At 44.9% G+C, this 24,287-nt stretch overlaps 1 protein-coding gene across 4 annotated transcripts in view; it reads right to left on the reverse strand.

The window, feature by feature from the left end:
- tln2b (talin 2b) overlaps positions 1–24,287 on the reverse strand; it is a 353,394-nt gene that overhangs the window by 67,681 nt on the left and 261,426 nt on the right. For all 4 annotated transcript variants that reach the window (XM_073024834.1, XM_073024833.1, XM_073024835.1 and 1 more), the window contains exons 32-41: positions 20,129–20,222; positions 13,428–13,517; positions 13,206–13,328; positions 9,502–9,645; positions 9,252–9,413; positions 7,882–8,022; positions 6,841–7,022; positions 5,254–5,386; positions 1,336–1,437; positions 1,055–1,225 (exon numbers count right to left, since the gene is read on the reverse strand). In XM_073024834.1, coding sequence (XP_072880935.1) covers positions 1,055–1,225; positions 1,336–1,437; positions 5,254–5,386; positions 6,841–7,022; positions 7,882–8,022; positions 9,252–9,413; positions 9,502–9,645; positions 13,206–13,328; positions 13,428–13,517; positions 20,129–20,222 — 1,342 coding nt within the window. The remainder of the gene's footprint in view (positions 1–1,054; positions 1,226–1,335; positions 1,438–5,253; positions 5,387–6,840; positions 7,023–7,881; positions 8,023–9,251; positions 9,414–9,501; positions 9,646–13,205; positions 13,329–13,427; positions 13,518–20,128; positions 20,223–24,287) is intronic.

Raw genomic sequence — 24,287 nt, forward strand, 5'->3', positions numbered from 1 at the left:
TCCCCTACCATTAACTGAGGGGTCCGTGGACCCCAGGATGGGAAAATTATTGATGAAGCAGCAGAACAGGTTTGTGTATCCCCTCCCTGCTTCCCCTCCCCCACCCCTTGATCTTTCCTCTGATTGGTTTCTCACCTGGCACCTTCCACCCTCCCCCCACCTTCTTTATAGGGCCCCTGACCCCTCCTTCTTCAGTCCTGATGAAGGGTCTCGGCCCAAAACCTTGACTGCTCGTTTCAACGGATGCCGCCCGACCTGCTGAGTTCATCCAGCTTGTTTGTACGTGTTGGCTGTGTATTCCTGTCCTGAGGTTGGATTGATTGATCTTTGCTAGGAAGAACCCATAGCTTTACACTATCACTGATGCCCATGGTTTCAGTTTTGCCAGGGATTCCTGTACCCACACACAAATTCAGCAGTCACCGGATGTCAGCTCAGAGCCAGTGAACTTAGTGATCTCACGCTCTGAGCTGAGCCCTTCTCCAGGGCCACGGGAATAATGTCCATCCTCAGGGGAATCTTCACTTGCTCCACATCCAGGGTGGATGGTTGACACTGGTCAAATGTCTCAAGCTCACCGACAGATCTGCTACCTCCACTTGCCAACGTTGCTGCTTTCTGGTGAATACAGTTCCGTAAACACATGGTCACTACCCCATTGCTCTCTGGGAAGAGCAGCACTGGTACCTTCTGTACACTGTTTGCCAAAGCAAATGATGAGGGGAGATCCACCAAAAGACCATGTTCATTGGATATGATCAACATTCAACCAACTACAGTGGCTCGGGCAAGAACGTACCAAACATCACACCACCCTGAGCAGTGTATGCCATAGCAACCTAACTCCCACCTTTGGGATTAAGCTCAAACTTAGGTTGCCAATTCTCAAATCTGGTTGGACATAGTCGCAGAGGTATTCTCCTATCACCAGTGGTTCCCCAACAATTTCTTCCTTGCTGACCGCGATACAAATGCCAGTAACCCAGTAGATAAATAATGACAGTCACGTCTCCAAAGCCAATATTCAGAAGATGATCTCTGCTCTACGTCCTACCTTGGGATTGCCGCCACCTTCCTTGGCCGCGTAGAGCATCTGCAGTGCAGACTCTGCCAGGGTCTTGGTCTGATCCAGCACAGTCATCTGCTGCTGGTGGTCGAGCACTTTGGACGCCACGCCGACCGAGGCCAGGGTCAAAGGCTCGAAGTAACTGGCCAGCTGGGTGACCTGTGGGGGAGGCAAGAGGACAATGCAGTGTGTTTACATGGTGCCAAAGCTCCCAGGAACCCAGACGACAACCTGCCACCGTAAGGATTATGGATCAACTCACTCTGTACCTTGTGGCCCAGCTGAGCAGCCTCCCCGCGAGCAGCCGTGGTTATCGGGTCAATCAGGTGTCCTATTTCCTGCACCGTTGAGCTCATCTGCTCCTGCAAGGCCTACGCACAGAATAGAAAGGGAGGGGAGGGTCACAGAACACAGGCCACATACATCAGGGGAGTTCATTGCCAAACAGAAGCACCCACACTTGTAGGGAGGTCTTCTGTTCCCATCTGCTCCCCCACCACCCCAGTCCCTGTTTCTGCATTGGCTGATAGGAAGATCTGCACCCTCACCCCCTCCCAAACGCAGACACTTATCCTTAACTGCATTGGCTGATAGGAAGATCTGCTCCCCCACCCCCTCCCAAACGCAGACACTTATCCTTAACTGCATTGGCTGATAGGAAGATCTGCACCCTCACCCCCTCCCAAACGCAGACACTTATCCTTATCTGCATTGGCTGATAGGAAGATCTGCACCCTCACCCCCTCCCAAACGCAGACACTTATCCTTATCTGCATTGGCTGATAGGAAGATCTGCACCCTCACCCCCTCCCAAACGCAGACACTTATCCTTAACTGCATTGGCTGATAGGAAGATCTGCACCCTCACCCCCTCCCAAATGCAGACACTTATCCTTAACTGCATTGGCTGATAGGAAGATCTGCACCCTCACCCCCTCCCAAACGCAGACACTTATCCTTATCTGCATTGGCTGATAGGAAGATCTGCACCCGCACCCCCTGCCAAACGCAGACACTTATCCTTAACTGCATTGGCTGATAGGAAGATCTGCTCCCCCACCCCCTGCCAAACGCAGACACTTATCCTTATCTGCATTGGCTGATAGGAAGATCTGCACCCTCACCCCCTCCCAAACGCAGACACTTATCCTTAACTGCATTGGCTGATAGGAAGATCTGCACCCTCACCCCCTCCCAAACGCAGACACTTATCCTTAACTGCATTGGCTGATAGGAAGATCTGCTCCCCCCCCACCCCACCCCACCCCTGACCCTTTCTCTGCACTGGCTGATAGGAAGATCACTCTCTGAGCTGGAAGGAATAAAATGGTGAAAATACCATTCGGCCCATTGCATCTGTATGATCTGAGGGGCAGTTGTGAAATCAATCACACAACACTGACTGCTTTCTCCTCAATACTGCAAACATTCCTCTTTACTTTATATCTGTTCATGTTTTGAAGGTTATTACTGAACCTGCTTCCAACAATCTCACAAAGTGATTTCCAGTTCACAGCTTCTGGTGGAAACTGTTCTCAAACATCCTTGTTCTTTTATCAATGAATTTACCTGGTTATAAAGCCTCCTGCCACTGAAGTTATTCTCCTTGCCTAACATGTCTTCCTAATGTTCCTTGTCTGTTGTTTCACCATTTTTATTTACCTCATGTTCCAGATCTAGTACAGTCAAGGGTTGCTGAGGTCTGTGATCTAGGAGACTAAAATCAGTTGTGACCCTTGAGAAGTGTCAAGCGTGTAGAAGAGTACACTCTTGTGCCTACACCTGGAGTATGGTGTGTTTCTGGCTGTCACGCTGAGGATGGACCTGCACTGGAGAGGGCAGACAGGTGGTTCACCAGGGCACTGCCTGGGTTGAAGCACTTTATTTATAAAGGGAGGTTAGACAGACCGCACTTGTTGGAAAACAGAAAGGGTTGATATGAAGAATCTTTTTTTGACCTGTAGCAGGTGTCAAAAACAAGAGGGTAACAGATGAATTACTTCAGGCACACTGTTGGTTTTCCATCAATGGTTTTCCTCAGAAAGCTTCAAGAAATCAAGTACTGCCACACAGTGTGCCGAATCAAGAATCTTAAGTGGTTGAAATAATGCAAAGATCCCCTGCAAACATCTCACCCTCACTTCTGTCAGGCCTTACATTACAGGCCTCAATGATCAGGGATCACCTTGTCCCACCACTGGATGGTTTTCCAAATGATCAGTCACAGAGTGTAAATCAGTGATTTTGGTATTGAGGTGGGCTATCTAGGAGTCTGGGTATGCATCTACTCAAGATAAAAGGTTCAGCTAAGGAGCTCCAAGGTCCTATGAACTACTATAACTTCAAACTGTACGTGAGCAACAAATCCCTCTGTCTTCAGTAACAGGGAAATACTCAGCTCCAGATAAACCACACTATTAATTTTCAAATTAAAGGCAGAATAAACATCCTCAAGTCCCTGTCTCCTTTAAAGATTTGAAGGTCATATGAAAACACAACAGGAAATGCTGGCACAGAGCCGCAGTATTTAGCAATGGCTTCAGTAATGCCTCCAACGATCCTCACACTCCACAGACTCCAACCCCATCCTTCTCCAGGAACCTTGCTGTTGTAACTGAACCCAGGGACACAGATTAACTTAATCACTGAGACGGTATACCTCCCCTTTCATGCTTCAGTTCTACTGGCTGCTGCAATCCTCATCTACCCCTTTGTCACTTCAAGATGACCATATCTCATGCTCACATTCACTTTTCATCAACACTGGCACATCCATAACTCTAACAAATCCATTCACCATTCTCCCCTCCCTCACTCATCCACTCTGGTTTCCAACCTTGAGATAATTTTACAGCTATCATCTTTGTTTTCGATCTGTCCAGCCCTGGGCACTCCTCACCTCTGCAGTGATTCCTGCACCTATACCTCACATACAAGGGATGATTGATATGTTTGTGGCCTAAGGTAGAAGGAGATGAGTTATTAACTTCAAACTTTCTGTGTAATCACTCAAAGAGTTGAACTACATGTGCCTGTAACGAGAGCTGTATAACTAATCTCCTTCTACTGTAGGCCACAAACTTATCAATCACCCATGCTGTGGACACTTTCTGGAGGTCCAAGGTCCGTATGCTCCACGACCGCTGGACTAAGTGTGTAAATGTAGGAAGGGACTATGTTGAAAAATAAATGTGCTAGGTTTTCTAAAATTGTTTCCTTCTACCTTAGGTCACAAACTTATCAATCACCCCTCGTATTTATCTTACTCCAAATCTACCAAGGCTTTGAGCTACAAAATGCCTTCCATAAACCCCTGTCTCATCACCTTGCACTCATCCCTTAGATCTCCCATCACTTCGACTATGTTTTCAGCCGTCCGCTTTGACGTCACTTTACTGTGGCTTGGTGTCAAGCTGATATCGACACTGCTCCCATGAAGTGCCTTGGAAAGTTGTACTTATTAAAGTTCTTATTGTAAGTTGCTTTTTTTTGAAAGCTCCTTGAATGGCTTTTCCTGGTTGAAGTGTGAAGCAAGTCATATCAGGCATGTTTAATTTGTGTGTGGACGATGCAGTTACCAAACAGCAACCTTGCTGCAGTTCTGTTATTGATAGTGAGTGGTCTCCTCATTGAAACCTGTCGAATGGTGGAAGGCCTTCATCGAGGGTAGCAGAGTCCACGACCAGAGAACACAGCCTCAGAATGGAAATGAGAAGGAACTTCTTTGGCCAGAGAGTGGTGAATCTGTTGAATTCATTGCCACATGCAACTGTGGAGGCCAAGTCTTTTTATATTTAAGGCAGAGGTTGTTAGGTTCTTAATTGGTCAGGGCATGAAAGGAAATGGGGAGAAGGCAGGAGATTGGGGCTGAGAGGAAAATTAGATCAGCCATGATGAAATGGCAGAACAGACTCGATGGGCCAAATGGCCTAATTCTGCTCGTATATCTTTGGTCTTATCTCCCAGGACAAGGCACAACCTCTCTACACTGCTTCTCTATGTAGTTAACTATTACTGGACTAAACAATGCATCATGTTTGCATCTGGAACACTTGTGACTCCATCACGGGGAGCTGGAGATGTCACACATTGAAGAATAAAACTGAAGCCTCTCTTGGACCTTCTGCAAATGGCAGAGGGCAGAATTTCCATCAAAGCGAACAGATGGTAGACAACTGCTACTTTACCTCCAATGAAATGTCATCTCTTGTTGGCAAGTTCTGACTGACAGCTGCCAGGGATGCTTGCTCGATCTCCCGGATACACTTGTTGATGTTGTCAATCGAACAGTCACATTCTCTCTGGCCTGGAGCCTTGTCCCTTCAAAGTGAAACAGGTTTGAACAAGATGAGTTCACATGCACAGTCACCTGTCTCCAACAAGTATTTTCCACATTACACAAACTTGCCGAGTTTATTAAAGGCAAATCAAATAATATGTGGCTTAATTCTGTTTAAAGTTGTTGCTGAGAGATGACAGTACTGTTATCAAAATTATAAGCCTACCCAATCGAGAATTGTCATGGATATAAACTTGGAGAATGGGACTTTCAGTTGGCCCATGACAATACACACTTCACCTCTATGCCACTGGCCTGCAGAATTACTGTGTTATTCAGTCATCAGATGTGGTCACAGTACTTCAGCTTAATCTGTTCACGTCAGCTGCTGCTTTGAAGCACTGGGCATCAATTAGATAATCAACTGGTTTGCTTGAATGTTTTCGATGGTAGCTAAGAGTTGACCAGATTGCTCTGGGTCATAAACTGGTCAAAAGGGCAAAACAAAGAGATTTGGAGCCCAATGACCAATCCTCAAGGTTTTAGGAACAGCATCTTTCTACAAGATTTCTGAAAACTCCACGAACACTATCGATGTATTTATTTTCTGCTTTATTGTAGCTTATAGTAATTTTTATGTCTTTCACTGTATTGCTGCTACAAAACAACACATGGGCAGAGCTTAAGCGGGTTAACGGCGCCTAACGGCGACTCCTTTGCTTGCATCTTCGGAAACAGCTCTACTTCCATCTTTAATATCTCTGCTTTTTCCTTTCATGGTTCTTTTGAAGACCCTGACCCGGAGTTACACGCTGACTATAGTTCTGTGCGGGAATGGGACCTGCTCTCGGGGTTCCATAACTGGCCGTTGTTCAGCACGCCAAAGGCTCAGCCTAAGAGTCCGAATCAAATTCGGAAGCCTAGGATCCGGAGCCAGGCCGATGGAGGGTCGGTGTCACAACAGGAAACCCGTGTGTCGTCAGGAGAGTTGGGATATCTGCTGTGTGCCTGGAGACCCGGGATCTCTACGATCTTCAGGCACAGAGCTCGAAAAAAGTGACATAATGGACTTCTAACATTGAAAACCAGGAGTTGTTTATGTCTCCGCACTTGCTGGGAAAATGGAGACACCTCTTTCTCCCTTATTAGGGAGAGAAAAAACTTGTGGTATGTCAAATAGCAAGTGAAACGCGAAGCCTTTGGGTCTTTACTATTGCTCACACTTGAGTGCTCAGTGGGGGTGTCGATGCTTTTTCTTGCCGGTGGGTGGGGGGGGAGATCGTTGCTTGCTGCCGCTTATGCGCGGGAGGTGGAAGCTGGGGAGGACTTTGGGGTTCTAACATTTAACTGTCATTCATTCTTTGAGGCATTCCTCTGTTTTCGTGGATGGTTGCGAAGAAAAAACATTTCAGGATCAGACATGAAATTGTACCTTTGATTTCACAACAAATGTCGGTGATAATAAACCTGGTTCTGATTCTGAGCCCAGTCTCACCTGATGGATGTTATGAGGCTCTTAATGGAGTCTGACACCGTGCGAGAGTGCCCTGCCAGGATGGACCACGTTGGGGGGTCTTTTGGGTTGATGGCGAGTGACCGAGCACTTTTGATGAGAGACGATGAGCTCTCCAGCATGGATCGAGCAGCTGAAAGAATCGGTTCCTGAGCCTGGGCACCCTACAGAAGTAAGTACAGAGCTGCATGAATAGATTTAAAACATGATAGTGGCAAACTCAAATTCACAGGCACTGGTTTCAGATCTTCCAAATGGGTTTGCAAGAGCAAATAACTCACTTAAAGGAGGATTTTCTGACCCTTGTGTGAGTGTTCTGTGAACATCACCAGAAAGCAGCAGATACTGATTTCACTGCTGCATGTGCACACTGTACTGAGGTACGTTTACAGAGCAGGCTTGGCATGGAGAATGCAATTAGGTTTTAAATACAAAGGATGTCTGTAACTTTGTCCCAACAGGTATCTTTGGACAATGTTTCATGATTCTCTATAGAATATACAGTAGAACATTACAGCCCAGTACAAGACCTTTGACTCATGATGTGCTGACATTTCAACCTATTCCAAGATCAATCTAACCCTTCCCTCCCACATAGCCCTCGAATTTTCTGAGGGATCTATGGACATGGACTACAAGATCCTTCTGTTCCTCCACACTGCCAAGAATCCTGTCAGTAATCTTGTACTCAACCTTCAAGTTCGATCTTCATACTTTCTGGTTTGAACTCTATCTGCCACTTCTCTGCCAAGCCCTGCATCTTTTCAATGTCCTGTTGTATTCTACGACAGCCTTCTACACCATTTACAACACCACCAACCTTCATGTCACCTGTATATTTACTAACCTACGCTTCCATTTCCTCATCCAAGTCATTACCCATGCTTTTCCCATTTCCTCACTGTGGTCTGTTGGGAGAATCACTAACCGACAGCTATCACTTCAGTTAACCCGTAACTGACCGGAAGACGACAGACCATCAAATGAACCTTGATCAACTGGAATGCCCTTCCCTTCACTTACCTCTGCTCCTATCTGCGCTGGGATGCTGACAAACTCAGGGTTTGAGGCAAACGCTGTCAAATTTTCCACAGCCTCAATTAAAGGAGTCGTGGCCAACCTGCACTTTTCACGGTTTTCTTCAGAGAAATCACCATCAAGAGCCTGGGGGGCAGATGAAGGAAGGGGTAAAGGCACTCAGAAACACTGGAAAAGATTACTGTTCACTCACAATCAGATCTCATTCCAGTGGCATTTTCATCCATACAGAACTCCACAACAAAGAGCCATGCGCCAGATGCAGCTGGATGTCTCATAATGTCATCCAGAGAGCCCCCAAACATCACCCAGGAAGTCCCAAAGACATCCTCTGGCATGAGAGGTTCTACAGATGTGAGCATGTTGCCCACAACACCAGGCAGAGCTTCAGGGCACCCGAAAACAGAAGAGAAAATATATTTCAAAATCCTCAATAACAGCACCATTCCTTTTTTTAGATTTGGTCACTAAAGCACAAATATACTCATGCTAAAGTTCACATTCACGTTGATTTGTTAAGGAGATATTTGCAACATAAGGAGTGAGCTGAGTTTGGTTTGCAGCCAATGGACGAAAACCTGTTAATGTAAGGTCCTTAACAGCATTGATATTTAGAGCACCTTGGGGGTCCAAATCCATAGTTCTCCGAAAATGAATGCAAGGTTGATAGGGCGGTAAAGAAAGTATATGGTATGCTCGCCTTTTTTTTTAGTCAAAGCATTGAGTGCAACGGTTTAGAAGTTATGTTGCAACTTTAAAAATTAACTCTAGTTAGACCACCTCTGGAACATTGCCGTTAATTGTGGTCACCTCGTTATAGGAAGGTTGTGGAGTTTTTGGAGCTGGTGCAGAAGAGGTTTACAGAAATCTGTCTGGATTAGAGGGGAGGTGCTATAACGAGGGGTTGGACAAACGCGGGTTGCTTTCGCTGGAGTGGTCTCAGTACTACAGCCCTCAGTATGTGGGGGCTAAGGGGAGAGCTAATAGGTTTTGAGAGGCATGGATAGAGTAGATAGCTGGTATCTTTTCCACAGGGTTGAAATACCTAACACTAGTGGCGTGTATTTAAGGTGAGAGGGGATAAGTTCAAAGAAGATGTGTGAGGCAGGATTTTAAATACGTGAAGTACACTGCCAGTTTGGTAGAGTAGGGTAATGTGGTACAAGCATCTGAGAGGATCTTAGATAGACGTGAATATGCAGAGAACGGACAGATAAGGACATTATGTAGATAGTTAATTACAAGGTGAATTAGTTTGGACCAATATTTGTGGGCTGAAGAGACTATGCTATGTTCTATGTCCTGTCTCAGTGAGCTTGGAGCCTTTAACACCAGGCATTTACAGCTCCAGTTACCTTGATTGTCTTCACAAGGTTGGCAGTGCTGTTGGCAACTTCTTTCGCTGACTGAACGAAGTGCCTCTTGGCTACAGGATTGGCGGTTTTGGAGGAAGCGATCCGACACGCATTGCACAGAGCGGAGGTGTGCTTGGCAACAATGGTGGCAGCAGACAGTACCTGCAGGGCGAGAGTCGGACATCACACACAGGCTGCTGCCTCAAACATGGTCCAGCACATCAGAGCCACGGCTGAAAGAGCACCTTACCTGTGACGGGCTGCTTGCCGGATCCACCAGGTTCTGACAAGCCATCTGAATCGCCTGGTTGGCCCTGGCAAACTGAATGGGGTCCACCAGCCCCTGGTGCCCAGCCTGGCTGTTTGGATCGGATATGCCAACCAGGTAGCCTGCCTGTAGAAACAGAACTCAATAAATTTGGAGCAAGACACACAAAATGCTGAAGAAACTCAGTAGGCCACAGAACATCGACAGAGGGGATAAACAGTCGACATTTCAGGCCAAGACAAGGACTGAGCACAAGAAACACTGTATCCCAGACCTGTCACAGTTCAAACTTTTGTTAAAAGATAAATATTAAGAGGAAAATTTCTTTCAGGTGCTTAGCATTCACATTACTTCTCAGCTAACACACACGAATCTAAATTCTCTAGATCTCGTGGTAGACTGATCCAGAACATTAAGACACATGGGATCCACGGTGACATGGTATATTGGCCATAGAAGGCATACGTAAGGTAGAGACGGAGGGGTGCTACTCTGACTGGAGTCCATGAGCAATAGTATCTCACAGGGATCACTGTTATTTATGATATGTACCGATGACCTGGATGAAAATGGAGGTGAGCTGATTAGCAAATATGTAAATGACATAACAATTGGCGGAGTTGTGGACAATGAGGAAGGCAGTTATAGGATACAGCAGGGTATAGATCAGATGGCAGGTAGGTGTAAGGTGTTGCATTTTGCAAGGTCAATTAAAACAAGAAAGTAAGTAAATAGAAGGATCCTTATGAACATTGTTGTTCAGGAAGACCTTTGGGTGCAAGTCCATAGCTCGCTATAAATGGGAACACAAGTGGTTAGGGTGGTAAAGAAAGCTTGCCCTCAGCTATCAGGTGCAGAGTCTGGGACACTGCACCTTTGGAGGATGCAGAAGAAGTTAACCAGGATGTCACCTGGACTGGAGAAGATTGGCCAGAGAAACAGTGAGTGCTAGTGCCTGGAATGCAATAGGTGAAGCAATATCTAAGAGGCATTTTGAAAGGCACACTAACAGGCAGGGAGTGGAGAGATACTGCCCACATGCAGGCAGATAGGACTGGTTTAAATTGACATGATCAGTACTGATATGATGGACCAGGGCAAAGCTATTCTGCAGCCTACCCCATCTACAGCCCTCATAAGTTTTGCATATCTCAGTCATGACTCCTCTTAAAGCCCCTTGGTCCAGGGGAAACAGACCCATCCTGGCCAGTCTGTCTTCATATCAAATCCAGGCAGCATCCTGGTGAATCTTCTCTACACCACCCCCAGCACTGTCACATCGCAGGCAAATGGAACATTAGCATTCATTCCCAGAGGGCTAGAATATAAAAGCAAGGATGTAATGCTTGAAGAATTACACGGCAGTGGTCAGACCACATATGGAGTTTTGTGAGAAGCTTTGGCCACCATGTCTAAGAAAGGATGTGCTGGTATTGGAGAGGGTCCAGAGGAGGTTTATGAGAATGAAAGGGTTAACACATGAGGAGTGTTTGATGGCTCATTCACTGAGTTTAGAAGAATGGGGAGGGGGGAATCTCCTTGAAACTTACTGAATATTGAAAGGTCTATATAGAGTGGACATGGAGAAGATGTTTCCAATTGTGAGAGTCTAGGAGGAATTTCTTTAGCCAGAGGGTGGTGAATCTGTGGAGGCCAAGGCATTGGGCATATTTAAAGAAGAGAGTGATAGGTTCTTGATTAGTGAGGGTGTCAAACGTTACAGGGATTTGGCAGGAGAGTGGGGTTGAGAAGGATAATAAATCAGCTGTGATCAATGTGCTGAAGGCCTAAATATACTCCTATGTTTATGGTCTACCTTTCCTATTCCATGGTTATCACAACTGCATGCAGTACTCCATCTGAGGTCCAAACACAACTTCCTTGCTCTTATATTCAATGCCAGAATCCATTCTTAAACAGGTTAGCTAAATGTGCAGCCACTTTCAAGGATATTTGGATCTGCACCCAAAGTCCCTCTGTTCCTCAATGTTTCATGTGACACCACCATTCACGGTGAATGTACTGGTCTCATTACTACTATAAACTGCATAATCTGACACTATCAGAATTAAACTCCATCTGCCACTTCTCACCCCATTTCACTAACACATTGATGTCACCCTGTAGCCTAAGACGCTACACTGTCAACAACTCCAATCTCTGTGTCAACTGTCAAATTGCTAAACATTCCTCCCACACCCACATTCAAATTAGCAAGATGAACTCCGTGGCCACTTTATTATGTATGCCTATGCACCTGCTCATTAATGCAAATATCTAATCAGCCAATTGTGTAGCAGCAGCTTAATACATAAAAACATACAGACATGGTCAAGAGCTTCAGTTTGTTGTTCAGACTAAACATCAAAATGGGGAAGAAATGTGATCTAAGTGCCTTTGGCCGTGGAGTGCTTATTGGTGCCAGACGTATGGTTTGAAACTGCTGATCTTATGGGATTTTCATGCACAGCAAATTCTAAAGTTTACAAAGAATGGTGCGAAAAACAAAAATATCCAGTAAATAGCAGTTCTGTGGATGAAAACGCCTTGTTAATGAGAGAGGTCAGAGGGAAATGGCCATATTGGTTCAGACTAACAGGAAGGTGACAGTAATTCAAATAACCACGTTACAACAGTGGTGTGCAGAATGGCATCCCTGAATCTTGAAGTTGTTGGGCTACAGCAACAGAAGACCACACTGGGTTCCACTCCTGTACCTAATAAAGTGTATATTACCAACAGCAAAGGCCCCAGCAGTAATCCCCGTGGAGCACCACTGGCCTCAGTCATTCAATCACAAAAACATGTTTCCACTATAAGCAAGCCAATTTTGGACTCAATTTGCCAACTTTGGACCCATGGGCCAGTCACCTATGTCAAAGACTTTACTCAAGTCCACATAAATCACGTTTACTCCACTGTCTTCATTAATACACATTGTGTTTTCACCGGAGATGGTCAACGCCTTGAAGCCTCGATGCAGATCCAAAGAAACAAATTAATTATTTTTCAGTCTGGGATTCCTTTATTTTCAAAAAAAGAGTTTTTTATGGAAAGGGAGTTTAAAATGCACCTTGAGCATCAAATGCACCTGAGATAGGAAATGATAATTCCATGTCAGAATAGCTGTGAAAGACAATTAGTTCTGGCTATCCAGAATACTTCTCAATTGTACTGTTCCTTCATCTATCAGGTACCAGGTTGATTCCAGAAGTATTCTCACTCTCCTTCACCTGCGTTCATTTCCACTGAACGATAAGCTACACTGGTCAACTCTTGACCCCCCTTAAAAGTTTCATGGTCGATCAGTACCCTAACTCAGCACACATGTTCTCTCCCCAATGCCCTTTAAACATTATATTCATAAAAATCGATCACTCTCACAGCTAAGGTTAACAACTGACTTGTTGTCTTTTGCCTGTTTATCCTCTCAGTGAAACCGTAACTTCTGAGAAGTATCTGAGTCCACTGGAAAGAGACTTCCTCCATCTGCCCCCTCAGCTTCGCTTATTATCTTGGAAACTTTCACCAAATCAGCCCTAACTTCCAGAAAGTTCAAGCCTGCTATCTGATTGGTTGACTCCATCCAGCATTTCATGTTTTTCCCCAATTTGTGATATTTCTTTGATGGTGGAAGTCCTTTCCACAAAGGAAGGACTGACGGTGAGAGGGAATGACATTGGTACCTGAGCTGCAGCTTCTGTCAGACCACACAATGCCTTCGAAGCGATCCCAACAGAGTCTCCAAATGCTGGGAGGTCACCGGTCTTGGCCTTCTGGGAGATCCCTGCCATGGCTTCGCCGAGGACCTGAACGATGGTGAAGAGCAAAATGAAATGGGTTCAGTGAAGGCTCATACTGCCGAATAGCTCAGCTGCCTGATTGCACCAAATCAGAATCCAACCTACCTTGGAATTCTCCATCACACTCTCAATACAGTCAAAGTAAGAAAGGTCACTGACTGGGTCGCTGGGGTTATCGAGCATGCCTTTTGCAGTCTGGAAAACATTTCAGAAACGCCAGTGTAGTATATAGCATCACTTTTTTTTGCCATCCATACTAGAATTGATTACCTTGCAGGAACTCGCTGTACTTCTAGTGAGTGATGGAGGATTTTACAAATTTGAATTGGATGCACTTTGGACCATCTGGGAAGCTGAAGCATCATAGATAAGGGTTTTCCTGAGGTGGTCAAAGCTAAGGTGCAGGTTATGGACTGCTGGTGACCACCTGGAGATATAGAATGGATAGATAGAGCAGGATTTACCTTTTTAATATGACTTTTGAATCAATTCCACAGACCCATTCTCAATTTTGATGACCTGTTGCATTAAGAAATCTCATCTCGCCTTGCTCTTTGCTTCTATTTTCTTGTTACAAACTGTCGTGCAGCGGGAACACTTTCTAGCTTTATCCATTTCTTTCCTGATTTTGAATTTTCTGCTGTTAATTCAATCCGTAATCCTTTGAAAGGCCAAACACAGAGCACCAACTGGCTCTCCCTCAGCTATTTTACTCATTACATCCTCACAGAATTCCAGTAGAATTCCCAATCTATGTTGACTTTGTCCAATCCTGCAACCTTTGTGACATTTTTTGGAATGAATTCCACAATTTTCTCCACGACTGATGTCAGGCTTACTGGTCTATGTTCTCCTCTCTCCCTCCTTGCTTAAATTGTGTTTCAGAGTCAATGGAATCAGCAAAGCATCTACTACTTCTATCGCCACTTCTCTTAGCATGCGTGCTATTGGTTCATTGAGATTTACTGGCCTTCAGTCGTCATCTTTCTTCCCACCATTATCCTGTACAACTAACAATGATTTTATTCCTTTCCTCCTTTTTACCAATCCATATGGACACCGAGATTAACAGTGACCTACCCCATCGCCCAACACCATGACTCCTGGGAATGTAAGTTCTATGGCCATTCGAAGTGCAAAAGGTGCACTTTAACAGCATTAAGAACCCCAAGGTCATGGATTGGGTACACACTGCAGCCTGATGTGACTTCAGTAAATCACCCTCCAAATCTTCTCCATCTTGAATAAGACCAGAAGACATTAAAGCAGAATTAGGCCATTCTGACCATCTAGTCTGTTCTGGCATTTCATCACAGGTGATCCATTTTCCCCTCAACCCATTCTCCTGCCTTCTCCCCGTAACCTTTGACTAATCAAGAATCTATCAACCTCCACCTTAAAAACACCCAATGACCTGGCCTCTGCAGCCACCCATGGCAATGTATTCCACAGATTCACAACTCTGGGTAAAGAAATTCCTCCTCATCCTCATAAAAGGATGTCCCTCTATTCTGAGGCTGTGCCCTCTGGTACTAGACTCATCCATGATAATAAACATCCTCTCCACATTCATTCTATCTCGCTTTGATAGAAGCCTGTATTTTTTCACTGAGGCAGTCTACAAGAAGGGTCAGAGCCGTCTCTATTTCCTGAGGAGACTGAGGTCCTTTAACATCTGCCGGACAATGCTGAGGATGTTCTACGAGTCTGTGGTGGCCAGTGCTATCATGTTTGCTGTTGTGTGCTGGGGCAGCAGGCTGAGGGTAGCAGACACCAACAGAATCAATAAACTCATTCATAAGGCCAGTGATGTTGTGGGGGTGGAACTGGACTCTCTGACGGTGGTGTCTGAAAAGAGGATGCTGTCCAAGTTGCATGCCATCTTGGACAATGTCTCCCATCCACTCCATAATGTACTGGTTAGGCACAGGAGTACATTCAGCCAGAGACTCATTCCACCGAGATGTAACACTGAGCGTCATAGGAAGTCATTCCTGCCTGTGGCCATCAAACTTTACAACTCCTCCCTCAGAGTGTCAGACACCCTGTGCCAATAGGCTGGTCCTGGACTTATTTCCACTTGGCATGATTAACTTATTATTATTTAATTATTTATGGTTTTATATTGCTATATTTCTACACTATTCTTGGTTGGTGCGGCTGTAACGAAACCCAATTTCCCTCCGGATCAATAAAGTATGTCTGTCTGTCTGTCTTTCCAGAATTCGATAGGTTTAAATGAGATCACCCCTTGTTCTTCTAAATTCCAGCAAGAACAGGCTCAGACCCATTAAACACTCCTTATACAGTAATCCTTTCATTTCCTGAACCGTTCTCGTGAACCTCCTCTGTACCATCTCCAGTGTCAGCATATCCTTTCTTAGACAAAGGGCCCAAAACTGCTCACAATACTCCAAACTAAGACCTCGCCAGTGCCATATAAAGCCCCAGCATTACATCCTTGCTTTTATATTCTAGTCCTTTCAAAATGAATGCTAATATTACATTTGTCTTTGTTACCACCAATTCAACATGCAAGTTAACCTTTAGGGTATCCTGCACGAGGACTCCCAAGTCCTCTTGCACTTCAGACTTTTGAATTTTCGTTCAGTTTAGAAAATATTTTGTGCTTTTAATTTTTCTACCAAAGTGCATGACCGTACACTTTCTGACACTCTATTCCATCTATTTGCCTATCCTCCTTATCTGTCTACCTCCTTGGTTCCTCAACACTACCTACCCCTCCACCTATCTCCAAGCAGGATAGACGGAGGATGTCGTTTACTTGGATTTTCAGAAGGCCTCAGACAAGGTGCTGCACATGAGGCTACGTAACAAGATGAGAGGGCATGGTATTACAGGACAAATACTAACATGGATAGAGCACTGACTGATTGGCAGGAGGCAAACCCTGCCTCCCTGCTTCCTCAACATTATCTGCCCCTCCACCCATCTTTGTATCATCTGCAAACTTGGTCAAAAAGCCATCAATTCCATCATTCAAATCATTGACATATAACACAAAAGAAGCGGTCCCATCACCGAACCCTGCTGAACATCACTAGTCACCAACCAGAAAAGGCTCCCTTTATTCCCACTCTTTGCCTCCTGCCAATCATCCTCCATCCATACTAGGATCTTCCCTGTAATACTATGGGCTCTCATCTTGTTAAGCAGCCTAATGTGTCTGTGGTACATTGTCAAAGGCTTTCTGAAAATCTAAGTACATAACATCCACCGATTCTCCTTTGTCTATCCTGCTGGTTATTTCTTCAAAGAATTCCAACAAACTTGTCAGGCAAGATTTTCCTTTAAAGAAACTATGCTGATTTTGGCCTATTTTATCACGTGCCTCCAAGAACCGTGAGATCTCATTCTTAATAACCGACTCCAACATCTTCCCAACCACTGAGGTCAGGCTAAATGGCTTATAGTTTCCTTTCTCTGCTTCCCTCCCTTCTTGGAAAGTGAAGTAACATTTGCAATTTTCCAGTTTTCTCCATGCCAGAATCTACTGATTATTGAAAGGTTATTATGCATGCCTCCACAATCCTTTCAGAACCTTGGGGAGTAGTCCATCTGATCCAGTGATCTACCTTCAGACCTTACAACTTCTGAAGCATCTTTTCCCTAGTAATAGCAACTGCACTCACTTCTGCCTCTTGACACCCTTGAACTTCTGGGATACTGCTGGTGTCTTCCACAGTGAAGACTGATGCAAAATACTTACAGTTTGTTCACCATTTCCTTGTGTCCCATTACTACCTCTCCAGCATCATTTTCCAGTGGTCCAATATCTACTCCTGCCTCTCTTCTACTCTTTATAAATCTGAAAAAATACTTTGTATCCTCTGATATTATTGGCTAGCTTATTTCATCTTTTCGCTCCTTATGGTTTTTTAAGTTGTCTTCTGTTAGTTTTTAAAAGCTTCCCAATCCTCTGACTTTCTATTAATATTTTTCTCTATTATATGCTTTCACTTTTGCTTTTATGTTGTCTTTGACTTCCTTTGTAGCCATGGTTGCCTCATCCTCCCTTTAGACTATTTCTTCATCTTTGGAATGTACCTATCCCACACCTTCCGAATTGCTCCCAGCAATTCCAGCCATTGCTGGTCTGTTGTCATCCCTGCCAGTGTCCCCTTCCAATCAGCTCCTCTGTCATGCCTCTATAACTCCATTTACATCTGACTTTAACTTCTCCCTCTCAAATTGCAGGGTGAAGGCTTTCACATTACAATCTCTTCCTCCTTAGGGTTCCCTTTCCTTAAGCTACGATGGCACTTGACAGTGACTCCTTCCACCTCTTCTGAGGAAACAGCTTAATTTCTATCTTTAATGTCTCTCTTTTTCTTTTTAAAGGTGGATGGGTTCTGTCAAAGACCCTGACCCAGAGCTACACTCAAACTTTGGCCCTTTGTGGCGGTGGGACCCACTCCAGGGGTTCAATGATTGGCTCTTTTTCGATGTCGCAAGGACACAGCTGAGAATACAAGTGTGCTTTTGGAGTTCTGAGGCTTTGGCCCTGGGGACAAGCCAATTCGATGCAGGTGCCACTGACTGAAGCGTCGTGGACGAAAATGGAACACCAGGAACAGCAGATCAGCTGATCAGCTGTCGGGGTCTCGGTACTCAGTGAATCGCACACACTCTCTCTTTCTCTCATTGGTGGGGGAGAGTTTGCTGCTGATTCTCGAGTTGGAGAACTCAGGGGGAGAAAAAGTAACTCAGCAGACTTTAACACCGCAATCAGCGAGTCTCCCCTCTTGTTGTGAAAAGGGCACACTTCTCTCTCTCTCTATTAGGGGGAGAGAGCCTGTGGCATGTTGAATTGTCGGGTGAGTGATTAGTCTTTACAGTACTGCAGATCGTGGTCTTTCTTGGGGGCTTTGCTAATGCTTGCTTGCTGAGTGGAGGGTGCTGATGCTTTTTCTTTGCTGTAATTGGGGAGGGGGGGTGATACTTTGCTGCTGTTTGTGTATGGGGGACTTTGGGTTCTAACGTTTTTATTTTACTGTCACACTCTGTGGAGTACCCTTCTGTTTCTGAGGATGTCTGTGTAGAGAAAAAATTTCAGGTTGTAGATTAATATCTCCAATATTAAACTGGAACTATTGAACTAACCGAATCTAGTTCATTACACAGCCACCAAACCAGAAAAGCCTTTTCCCTAGTGGGCTCAATCACAAGTCGCTCTAAAAAGCCAGCTCATAGGCATTCTACAAATTCTCTCTCAGGTTCCAGCACCAACTTGGATTTCCCAATCTACCTGCATATTATCCACGATGACTATCATAACATTACTCTCATCTCGTGCCTTTTCTACCTCCCATTGGAATGTATGTCCCACACTCTGTTTGGAGGTCTGTATATAACTCACATTAGGATCTTTTCACCCTTGCAGTTTCTTAACTCTACTCACAAGGATTCTACATCTTCTGATCCAAATAAAGTACCTCTACTCGTCACTCTTTTCAACTTTGTCTCCTGTTACACTGCAACTCATTCCATTCACTGCAATTTTGCCCTAACGTCTGCCTGTGCTTCCTCATGGTCTCATTACACACTGCATCTATTTGTATGGCAAATACCCCATCCTCAGCCCTATCACTCCAGTTCCCATCCTCATGCAAATTTGTTTAAACCCTCCCCAACAGCTCTAGCACATTTGTCCGCAAGGATATTGGTCCCCTTCGAGCTCAGATGTAACCCACCCTTTTTGTACAGGTCATACCTTTGACAAAAGTGATCCCAAAGACCCAGAAATCTGAACCCCCTTAGCCACGCGGTAATCTGCCAAATCATCTTACTCTTACCCTTACTATCTTGGAGGTCCTGCTATTCAACTTTCTACCTAGTTGCCTAAGTTCTCTCTTCAGGACCTCTTCCCTTTTCCTGCCCATGTCGTTGGTGCCAATATGTACCAAGGCTTCTGGCTGTTCACCCTCCTGTTTAGAATCCCACAGACCCAATCTGAGCAATCCCTGATCCTGGCACCTGAGAGGCAACACACCATCTGACTGTCCCTTTCACATCCACACAATCTTATGTCTACTCCTCGATGGAATCCCCTGTCACGACTGCAGTCCCCTTCTCCCCACCTGCCTTCTGAGCCACAGTGTAAGCAGTAACCGGATCTCAGTGCCAAGAGACCCAGTCATATCTTTCCTGAGCCGTGGTACCCAGAACCAGCTGTGTTTGACTCAGTGAACATTAGCTCTGCTATTATGTATGTTTGTTTTTGAATCCCTTGGCAGTCCTTCAAAAGTGAGTAGCTCCACCAGCACGTGTCCTGGTTTCTACACCATCTTTAAAACTGCCTCCGTTCTCAGGAAGAGGCGAGTCACTCAGACGCATGCTGTTACCTGACGATGATTACACAGGCACCGTCACAAATTCTGACACAGATCAAATTCTCCCGAGTGGACTGTAGGCGTGTAGAATTTGAGGTTTCATGCTAACTATATGCACCGTAAGATCTGGATTAAAATCCACATTGAATCCAGTTTTCAATATTTTACCTGCAAGATTTAGATTGCTGTTAGATGTAACATAAGCTTCTGATAATTTGAAATTCCTGACTCCAGATGCAGTGGATCTCAGCACACATTTTTACTGGAATCAATGATAGTGAAGTCTTAATGCAACATGGGAATCAGTTATTTTCAGTAATGTTATTAAGCTTGGTCCAAACAATGGAATTCAACCTGCTTTCCGACACAAATGACCAGAGTTAACACATACGTCCATAAGTGAACGAGCAGGACTGAGCTGTCCAAACACTTGATCCTTTGCTTAATTCTTACCTCGAGCTCTCGAAGGGCATTGTCACACTCCTTCTGTCCGGGAGCCTGTTGCGTGCAGAGTGTAATTAACTGATTGATGCTCTCTGTAACAGCCCTGCAAAACACGGAGGCACTCACTGTTATTTCCTCAGCCTCGACAGGGTTATTGATTGAAATGCCCTAACAAGAGCCACTGATGCAACGCTTTGGACATTTGACAGCAGGAGTCCCAAAGGGCACTACAGCTGCTGCTAGGATATGGGAACAGGGACATTCAGACTCAGCACAGCATTACCCTTCAAAACAGTAACTAAGGACAAATATCTTTCTCGATAATCTTTGTAGAGACAAAACTATAGGCCAGGCCACTGCGTTGCAGTTCACTTCTCTCCCACAAATAATGCTGTAGTAGCTTGTAACTTCTTAAGCAGAACCTTGGGGTTCAAAGGTGAATTTCTTTTTGCAGTTCGAGTGTGCTTCTGACTCATGACCTCAAGGTTCTCGACACACCACGGTCCCAAGGCTCCAGTGACCCAGGTTCAGCCCCGACCTCGGTGCTATCTGTGTGGAGTTTGCCCCATAAGTGAACAAGCAGGACTGAGTTGACCAAACTCTTGATCCTTACCCCCGAGCTCTCGAAATGCATTATCACACTCCTTCTGTCCAGGAGCCTGCTGCGTGCAGAGTGTAATTGACTGATTGATGTGACCATGAGGGTTTCCCCAGGAGGCTCTTGTTATCTTCCACCCCAAAGAAGTACAAAGTTAAGGGGTTAAGTGGTCACCATAAATTGCCCCTAGTGAATGCTGATGGTATGATAATTAGGGTAGGCTTAGTGTAAATTGCTTCCTGATGGTCAGCACAGACTTGGTGAACCACAGAGCCTGTTTCTCATCCCAAATACTCATCCTCCTGAGAGTTTCCTTCACCCAGACAGTAGTGAACCTACAGAACTCTCGACTACAAAAAACACAGCAGAAGTCAATTGATTAAATATAAACAACAGATAGATATGTGAGAGCTAAAAGGATCAAGGAATGTGTGCAGAAACTGGACGCCAGGCGTTGAATTTGGATATCAACCATGATCACGTTGAAAGGCCTACAATGACTAACTCCTACGTTCTGTGCTTCTACAAATCAGTAGAAATGTCATACTGTACGTTCTCACGAGGTCTTGAGCACACCCTTGAACATTTCCTTCTCTCGGCCTGGGAAGCTCTTCTCATGACCAAGCTTGGGATAGTGTCTGATTTGGGAGTTTGTGGTTGGCCATGCCAATAGACAATAGGTGCAGGAGTAGGCCATTTGGCCCTTCGAGCCAGCACCACCATTCAATGTGATCATGGCTGATCATCCACAATCAGTACCCGGTTCCTGCCTTCTCCCCATATCCCTTGACTCCACATCTTTAAGAGCTTTATCTAACTCTTTCTTGAAAGCATCCAGAGAATTGGCCTCCACTGCCTTCTGAGGCAGAGCATTCCATAGATCCACAACTCTCTGGGTGAAAAAGTTTTTCCTCAACTCTGTTCTAAATGGCCTACCCCTTATTCTTAAACTGGGGCCTCTGGTTCTGGACTCCCCCAACAATGGGAACATTTTTCCTGCTTCTAGCGTGTCCAATCCCTTAATAATCTTGTATGTTTCAATCAGATCCCCTCTCATCCTTCTAAATTCCAGTGTATACAAGCCCAGTTGCTCCAATCTTTCAACATATGACAGTCCCGCCATCCTGGGAATTAACCTCGTGAACCTACGCTGCACTCCCTCAATAGCAAGAACATCCTTCCTCAAATTTGGAGACCAAAACTGAACACAATACTCCAGATGTGGTCTCACCAGGGCCCTGTACAACTACAGAAGGACCTCTTTGCTCCTATACTCAACTCCTCTTGTTATGAAGGCCAACATGCCATTAGCTTTCTTCACTGCCTGCTGTACCTGCATGCTTACTTTCAGTGATTGATGAACAAGGACACCCAGATCTCGTTGTACTTCCCCTTTTCCTAACTTGACACCATTCAGATAGTAATCTGTCTTCCTGTTCTTGCCACCAAAGTGGATAACCTCACATTTATCCACATTAAACTGCATCTGCCATGCATCTGCCCACTCACCCAACCTGTCCAAGTCATCCTGCATTCTCCTAACATCCTCCTCATATTTCACACTACTACCCAGCTTTGTGTCATCTGTAAATTTGGTAATGTTACTTTTAATCCCTTCATCTAAATCATTAATGTATATTGTAAACAGCTGCGGTCCCAGCACTGAGCCTTGCGGTACCCCCATAGTCACTGCCTGCCATTCTGAAAAGGACCCGTTAATCCCTACTCTTTGTTTCCTGTCTACCAACCAATTTTCTATCCATGTGAGTACCCTACCCCCAATACCATGTGCTTTAATTTTGCCCATTAATCTCCTATGTGGGACCTTATCAAAGACTTTCTTAAAGTTCAGGTACACTACATCCACTGGCTCTCCCTTGTCCATTTTCATAGTTACATCCTCAAAAAATTCCAGATGATTAGACAAGCATGCTGTCTCGGACCGTTACTGCTATCCAAATGTGCCGTTATTTCATCTTTTATAATTGACTCCAGCATCTTCCCCACCACTGATGTCAGGCTAACTGGTCTATAATTCCCTGTTTTCTCTCTCCCTCCTTTCTTAAAAAGTGAGATAACATTAGCTATCTTCCAATCCTCAGGAACTGATCCTGAAACTATAGAACATTGGAAAATGATTACCAATGCTTCCACGATTTCTAGAGCCACCTCTTTAAGTACCCTGGGATGCAGACCATCAGGCCCTGGGGTTTTATCAGCCTTCAGTCCCATCAGTCTACCCGACACCATTTTCTGCCTAATGTGAATTTCCTTCAGTTCCTCCATTACCCTAGGTCCTCTGGCCACTATTACATCTGGGAGATTGTCTGTGTCCTCCCTAGTGAAGACAGATCCAAAGTACCTGTTTAACTCGTCTGCCATTTCCTTGTTCCCCATAATAAATTCACCCGTTTCTGCCTTCAAGGGCCCAACTTTGATCTCAACTAATTTTTTTCCTCTTCACATACCTAAAGAAGCTTTTACTATCCTCCTTTATGTTCTTGGCTAGCTTACCTTCGTACCTCATCTTTTCTCCCCGTATCGCCTTTTTAGTAATCTTCTGTTGCTCTTTAAAAGGTTCCCAATCCTCTGGCTTCCCACTCATCTTTGCTATGTTATACTACTTCTCCTTTATTTTTATACTGTCCTTGACTTCCCTTGTCAGCCACGGTCGCCTCCTACTCCCCTTAGAATCTTTCTTCCTCTTTGGAATGAACTGATCCTGCACCTTCTGAATTATTCTCAGAAATACCTGCCATTGTTGTTCCACTGTCATCCCTGCAAGGGTATCCTTCCAGTCAACTTTGGCTAGTTCCTCCCTCATGGCTCCATAGTCCCCTTTGTTCAACTGTAATACTGACATTTCCAATTTTCCCTTCTCCCTCTCAAATTGTAGATTAAAACTTATCATATTATGGTCACTACCTCCTAATGGTTCCTTTACCTTGAGTTCCCTTACCAAATCTGGTTCATTACACAACACTAGATCCAGAATTGCCTTCTCCCTGGTAGGCTCCAGTACAAGCTGCTCTAAGAATCTATCTCGGAGGCACTCCACAAACTCCCTTTCTTGGGGTCCAGCACTAACCTGATTTTCCCAGTCTACCTGCATGTTGAAATCCCCCATTACAACCATAGTATTATCTTTGCGACATGCTAATTTTAGCTCTTGATTCAACTGACATGCTAATTTTAGCTCTTGATGTCCACTAGATCACACTGAGTGGAGCTAGATACAAGAGATTTTGCAGATCTTGAGCAACACAAACAAAATGCTGGAGGACCTCAACAAGTCAGGCAGCATGGAGGGAAATAAACAGATGACGCTTCAGGACCAATGAAGGGTTGCGGCCCGAACTGTTGTGTGTTTACTCTGCTCCATAGATGCTGCTTGACTTGTTGAATTTGTCCAGCATTTTGAGTGGAGTTAAAGCATGCCAAAGTTCGCCAGGGAGAACATTGGTGTTAGCTTGTTTATTCTGACAGTGGGAGGATCTTGTGGACCCGTGCTTTGAGAAAGTGATGGAAGAGACCCTTTCCTCAGAGGCATTTTAGACAGCAGAGATCACC

Source organism: Hemitrygon akajei, chromosome 21, assembly GCF_048418815.1.
Source record: "Hemitrygon akajei chromosome 21, sHemAka1.3, whole genome shotgun sequence".
In the NCBI taxonomy this organism is placed as follows: domain Eukaryota; kingdom Metazoa; phylum Chordata; class Chondrichthyes; order Myliobatiformes; family Dasyatidae; genus Hemitrygon; species Hemitrygon akajei.